The sequence below is a fragment of the Saccoglossus kowalevskii genome, chromosome 16 (assembly GCF_978046115.1).
Source record: "Saccoglossus kowalevskii chromosome 16, keSacKowa6.1, whole genome shotgun sequence".
NCBI lineage: Eukaryota > Metazoa > Hemichordata > Enteropneusta > Harrimaniidae > Saccoglossus > Saccoglossus kowalevskii.
In genome coordinates this window covers 31,971,301-31,978,455 of record NC_140656.1, presented here as the reverse complement: position 1 = coordinate 31,978,455, position 7,155 = coordinate 31,971,301, and the positions used below count along the sequence as shown (strand labels likewise).

General features: G+C 38.3%; 1 protein-coding gene across 1 annotated transcript; it reads right to left on the bottom strand.

Moving 5' to 3' along the window:
* Positions 1–940: 940 nt before the first annotated feature.
* Positions 941–5,089, bottom strand: LOC102801860 (uncharacterized). The gene has a single exon (XM_006826039.3). The coding sequence runs from the start codon at positions 4,561–4,563 to the stop codon at positions 3,160–3,162; it is 1,404 nt and encodes a 467-aa protein (XP_006826102.1). The 5' UTR covers positions 4,564–5,089; the 3' UTR covers positions 941–3,159.
* Between the last annotated feature and the right edge of the window lie 2,066 nt (positions 5,090–7,155).

Sequence of the window (7,155 nt, the reverse complement as noted above, 5' to 3'; positions counted from 1 at the left end):
ATTACAGTATATTACATTACATTACATTACATTACATTACATTACATTACATTACAGTGTCCCTACGTTATCGGACATGATAATTTGAATAAACCATAGCATAAAAAGTGTGTTTAGTTTTAATTAGTGGAAACACGGAATTCATTCTGTGTACTACACTGGGGTACTGGTAATCATTTGTATGATGGCTTTATCGACAAGCGTCCAGTACGAGTAGTTGGTCACATGTGTTAGTCATCGAATTGGTATGTCATCAGGACAAGTCACTACTTTATCAACATAAATAATGACCAGTTGTCTCGTGTCAAGCTTTACGTAGTTTAGTTTCGCTTTCTGTTTCCTTTTTATAATACACATTCTCTATAATCAGTGATACTGAAACATGCGTGATTTAAAAGCCGTACACAACTGCGTATAATAGCAGTGTTCCAACCCAGTCATGCCTCGCATTATGTAGGCTCTAGAGGTTACACTGCTCTGATTGCGCCTACTACTTTCTGACGTTTAAACAAATGACACACATTCTGACAGATTTGACGTGATTTGCGACATTTCCGACACTTCTGCAGAGAGAACTCAATGTTATACAGTCAGTTTGTGTAACGTAATTCACCCCGTCTCCTAACATTAACGACTCACGCATGTAACAAACTACATAATTCACGAGACGAACAGTGCAGTATATTATATACCTATTATATCCTTCCATGTCCTGAATTGAATAACCTAACTATATTCGCCAATAGCAAGCGAAGCCCATGCTTAGAAGCAATTGCTCACTGTGGAAATGTACAAGCTATATCTGTCGGTCTCTTCTCCTAGTCCTAGGAAGGTGTAGCAAATACGGGGATAGTGTTATTGTGCCATGAGTGATCGCTAAGACATGTAAACAATTATTTACTTTCAAGTGGCAAAGAAATGAAAACCAAATGAACGTGTATTTTTTTTTTATAAAACGTAAATATTTATTTATATTCCGTTTCTGAACCCACCTTACAAATTACCGTTACAAATATTGCCAATAATAAATAAATAATAATTGAAAATATGAAATATGATATCTCGTCAATATATACTTTTACACGGTGTAATAAACCTGAGCTTTCAAATAGATACATGTACTGTGATTATTTCCCAGTTTTATGTATCAAGTATTTAGTAAATACTGAAATCAAATGACCTAGAAACAAATTAGTAAACGGTGCAATTGACTGTCAAATGGCGTATAGGTATGATAATTACATAATGCATAGTCGGAAATGAATTTCAATCTTCGTTGAAACAAACATAATAATCAAGCAGTATAGATACGAGTTGGCATGTGCATAGCCAGCTGTCTAGGTATACAAATGTCATTTGGCTCAAAAAATTTTTAAAAAATGCAAACGACGCAGCAAATGTTGCTTTAACCGCTAATTGCAGTTTTACAGTAAAGTTTCGGTATGTATAAAGTATATAAATATAGTTTATCTTAAGTAGACCGCATGCCTGTTGTTTACACAAGTGGGCACTCACGTAGCCTGTGGAATTTAGTGTGTCTTCTATTTTGTCTGGGTTGTTTTGGTTGAGATGTAAAAAGTCGAGACCCATACTTTGTTGACTAATTACATGTAAGTAGAATTCACATGGCATTAGTACATAACACCGTACTATTCAATATTCATTACATCAAGGCATATTCATTTTCAGTTGTATGTATAGATAGACATGTTTTTATGTATATTCTTACATAGACTCTATAGACTTCGTGATTCTTAGCATTGTTTGGTTGAGATTATCTTATTGAATATAAGTTCTCGTGCATATTCTTTCCACGCTGCATAAATTCCCGCCCGTCTCTAACAATACTGACACATTAAGACTGAAGAGTGTTTCTGAAAGCATTGAAGCGTTCACTCTGGTATTGACAGTGTCATGTGATGACAATTAAACGACATTGGCATTCCAAAGCACAACGCACACACAGGTCAACAGCCATAAATTCAGGATTATAAAATGTTAACTACCGTAAACTTCCCATGCTTCGGGCGGTTTAACTTATAATTCGTCAACATTCAAGAAATATCACATTGTTGGGGGCTTTCAATGAATTCAAGACGTGTCTGATAGTTGAAAATGCAATGTGGATAAATTGGAGTATTTTGGGCATGTTTAAAAAGGTTAGATTGATATTTTTACAAAAAAACAATATTATATGATTTATTGTAAAATAAAAATACTGTTTTGTCAGAAATTATTATTATTCGTTCGATTCGATAACGGCGAACGCGGCGCATACGTCCCGGATTTACCTATACGTACAGGTAACACGAAGCGCATGCGCACTGGTGTTTTCATTATTCAACCTAGCGAATCTATTATATTTGATGCCAATACAACGTTTTCATTTTACGATAAATCATGATATATTATGTTTATGGAGATGAAATCCATCTAAAATTGTATGACTCTTTCCAGCAAAATGGACGCATAAGCATAAAGCATAGAAAAAAGTGGAATACTTATTTCCAAGAGACCCCTACCGTGACCATTTCTCCAGATATCAACTAAGTCTAACCAAATAAATTTGGGTGCAAACCAATTTTCATGATTGCATAAATCTGTTGTCTGTCGCCCTGTATTGTGACACCGTACATGTACATTGTAAAAACATGTAAATAAATTAATTATTGTAAACAAATTGCACAATCAATGCTCAGTGTGCTACTCCTAAAGTTCTTGTTCGAGTCTATATGCCCGGCATTAACAAGTTTGTCTGCTTCAATGTCCTGTCCCTCGCGCAGACAATTGAAATGATTCGATGAAAATCTTTTAAACAAAACTCATTTGAGTACGCCATATTACTTGTGGTTGTGAACAATCTTTACAATGACGTCAAAACCGTCCAATAACTTGACACGTCGTCAAGATAAAATCTAATTACAATCTAGTCTGGGTAGTATTCAAAGCGACCACAGTCTTAACCTATATCTGGCATCAATGGCCAGAATAGTGTTGCATAGATAGATTTCATGAGTATTATTTAAGTTTAAAAACATTCACAATTACAAAAAGTGTACAAAATATTTACATATTGAGCTAGCACATTATACGTATATTTCAAGGTCAATAAAAGTTAGAAATATATAATTCTTTAAATATATTTAAGTGATATATTACTCAAAAATAATCTCCCGTTGACGCTAAAACTTTGACTTCCGTTGGTTCATTTGGAGTTCTTGTTCTCTGCTTTTCACACCTTTCTTCGTCGTCATCAGGCTTCAGCGTCAAACGCAACCAGTCTTGAATTCGTCGATGAACGTCTTTATCGGTCAACCTGCTCGAGACACCAAGATCGTGTGCGATTTGTTTTGAAGTTCGGTTTGCGTCGCTCTCCTTCGTTTCAGTCTCGATGTCAAGGGAACTGATCTCGTCTTGCAGCATTCTAATGAAAACAAAATCCTTTTCGCCATTGCTCCCGGTCGAATTGTCAGATATGGAGCTGTCACACGCCGAACTTTCAGAGAACGATCCGCTGCCGCCACTGGATCGCGAAGCAATGGTCGACATAGCATCGCAGTCCATTGAAAAGGTCCGCTCGTAAATTGGGGTTCTCGGCTGGGACTTTTTTCGGAATTTGAAATAGCGGGGATTATTGATTTCGTCTATTTCCGAGGTGGCTCCAGACACATAACGCAAAGGTCTCACAACATGTGCCTTTGGTACAGCATCAAACATACTGGGTTCTGGTTCAACAGGTGGTTCCCCGGTGGGAGAGTTGGACGCTTCAAGCCCCGCTTCAAGTTGGCCGCGGCTTACGTCTTTCGCAAAATATGCCGGAGTTCGTCTCCGGTCTCGAGAGATTCGTACAGACGCACCTTGTTCCCCAGACCCTTCCAGTATCACCGAATAAACATACTCGCTACTGGGGTGAGACTGGGGATTCAATTCGGCAGACGATTTAGAAGATGTCGTTTCCGAGCCAGAAGAGTTCAAACGCATCTGTGACTCCAATCTTCGCCTTTCTCGCCTTTTCCGGTGATGACGTTTTCGCTGTAAATTTTCAAACACCCGTAACAGCGTTCGCAACAACCAGTAGGTTATCAATTGTGCAATCTTCCGTTTCTCGCACAGAAAAGCATGGCACTCGAACAGGCTGCTGTCTGGGTCGGAGTCCGTGCGTGTTATCACAGCGAACACACGAGGATACTGGGCATCCGCTATCCCGTAACACACTAGGTGAATTGGTATGATAACATGTTTTTCCTTGCCGAACGGGCCATGACAGTCCATGAAATAGAAACCTTTTGGTGATATTGTCAGTGCTGTTTTTGGCAATTTCTGTTTTTCACGCAGTTTACATAATGTTTCCACTGGCTCAGTGACGAACTCTTTCCCAAATTCCCCCTTGGCGGGCATTTTACCAAGGTACTGCACCCAAAACGTCGGACAGTTTTCTACTGGGTGTCGTTTGACTTCTTTAGGAGGCACGGCCAGTCCGCTCTCCAGAAGCCGCAGTTGGTCCCCCGATTCCTTCTTCTTCTTCAAGAGTGCTTTTGACGCCATAGCGTCAAACATAAACATTCAAAACAACCATCCAAGTTGGCAGCGACACACACTTTCTGAACTCTATCGACACCACTTTTCACCGATGTTTCTCACAGTGTCACTGTAATAATGGCTGGCAGTTCTTTGGTGACGGCAATGCAAATCAATGATGATTATGCAAACACTGTCACAATGGCGAAGTCCACTGTCCACACTATGTAGGCTTCCATTCATCCATGTAAAAAGTTAGAAAAGATTGGTATGTACAGGTCGTAATCATTGTTCACTTAAGTGAGGCCCCAACACAGGTACGCCGAAGCTGTAAACAATTAGCCTTCGGGGGCCGGTCGGGGACTGAATTACCACACCTGCTGAACTGAAAACGGTGAAGTTTTCCCACGTTTACATTCTTAGCCAGTCGGTCATCAGACTCGGTGTACGCTTGCTTTGACGAATGTCGGCTAAACGTTGACTACTGTGGCTAAATAACGATACACATACCCACACACCGAAGTCTCGAGTTCTGCTCGTCAAATTCGACCTTTGTCCTCAGTTAAAAATAGTCACAATGTCTAAGTACTGAGAACTAGTGCACGATATGCCTTTAAGAGGAACGAAGTAAATATAAAGCAATGTTTTCGTTACGTGATAAACCAGATCAAAATAATATGTAACTTCACAACTAAGGAATTTCGGAAAATGAATATACCAACAAACAATCATGGGTTGTGTCAGGCGAAAACAAAGGTGTATTGTTTCACTTACGTTATACCGTCTGAAAGCACGCCTCTATTATTTCAATCCTTCTACCCAGGCAGTAACCCGTTGTCTATTCAAGCAGAAAACTACATTTATTGAACCTGAACACAAATCTTACTTTTCCCCATCATGATAACCACGACGTTTTGTTCTATGTTTGTTTTCCGCCTTTGTTTATACATACCAAGATCTAGAATTATACAAAACATCCGAACTTCGCTGTGTTCACACCTTATGACCATATTACGAGAATAGAATTGCCGATTTGAATTACGATTAAATGACAATCTTTCAATTTGAGCGTATTTCACGCACAACCTCTACTAAGGTAAGTCACAGTGGATTCGTTGCCCCAGACTTCCACCATTTTATAAATAGGAAACGATCTGAGAAAGGGGAGACCTGGTTCATCTTGCAAGGGCAACAAGTATGACGTAGGTTATACTCCTGCTACTGTACTTTATCAGTAAAGCTGAATCTACTTCGTCAGAGTTCTACGTGCTTTCATAGCAGACCAATACGTATGCCAGACTAAGCATATATGTCGTGCCATCGTAGTAATGTAGAATTTTTAGCTTAAAGCGAGGTGTGGATGTTAGAAACCATGCACGTGTTTCCCTTATATGATCTTGAACTAAACGTAATTATTGATTTTGAGAAACTCGTCATGTAGTGTTCGCTTCGATGTATGAATACTTAAACAGAGATTTGCATGGCTAATATTTACCTCAACGTCTTTTTTGTTAATAAATATGTCATCAGTGAACTTATTCAAGATATCTTCGAGTGTGTTAAAAAGTGTCGAGGTCAGAATGATGTTTTCAGCGTTGGCGCCCGACGCTGTCATTTCCCTCTAAAAAGGGTACATGTCGATACTGTATTTATAAGACTACTCGTTCTATTATACTTTATAAAGTTATAGATTATATCGATGTGGTAAATAAATGCAGTACTCCATAAGTTAGTCAGTTATATAATCTTTAAATAAAATAAATCCGAGAAGTTTTTCGAAAAGAGTGGTGCATGAAGAGTGGGTGGTATGAAGTTAGTCTTTATTAATTAAAACAATAATAAACTCCAATATTGGATGAGTAGAAGCCTGAAGGCTTATGGCAAGATAATGGCAACATTATTGCGTCTAGACTCTTATTTACTTAAGAATAGAGATTTACATTAAAGGGGAACCGCTCAATCCCATGGATTGCACCAAAGAATCATGGAACACTATTGTTTATGTTATTTACAATGTTAATCTATCTTTTGTTATCCATTGTTATTTTAATCCAGAAAGTAAATTTGTTGTGAAATTAATCTTAACTGGAAGGTGCCCCTTAATGTATGTTAATGTAAAGCCATGACGTCTAAAAGCTCTAATTCTGATAGTGGTGATTTATAAGAGATAAGATACTGTTAACAGCAGAATAAACATCGCACAGAACAAGGGGATGCTTATATGTTGAAGAGGGGTGACCCGCTTGTGTTTTTGCACGACCGTTTAGTAACCGACCTGCTTTGGGTTTTTCTCTTCACACCAATGGTAACAATCATTACAATCTTTGTTTGTTAATGCATATTTACATACAATGTGCACTCAGTACGCACGCTAGAAATGGTTCGATGGAATACTATACTACACAAATGAGCATGCGCGTTGAATTGATAGTACACAGTCATATAATTAGTTTATGTCCGACCAAAACAATGTCACATCACCGTTCTATGCAGTTAAGAATTATCAACAATGTTTAATGTGCGCGAATTTTGACCACGATCTGCAAACACTGGCAGATTATTACTTTACATCGGTCGAAAATTAACAAAATTATAAAATTTGACTTGTAGATCTTGAATGTGGATTTGAGAGTTCAA

Bases quoted from the DNA above. Each gene is read 5' to 3' on its own strand.
- LOC102801860 (XM_006826039.3), bottom strand. From the start codon at position 4,563: ATGTTTATGTTTGACGCTATGGCGTCAAAAGCACTCTTGAAGAAGAAG.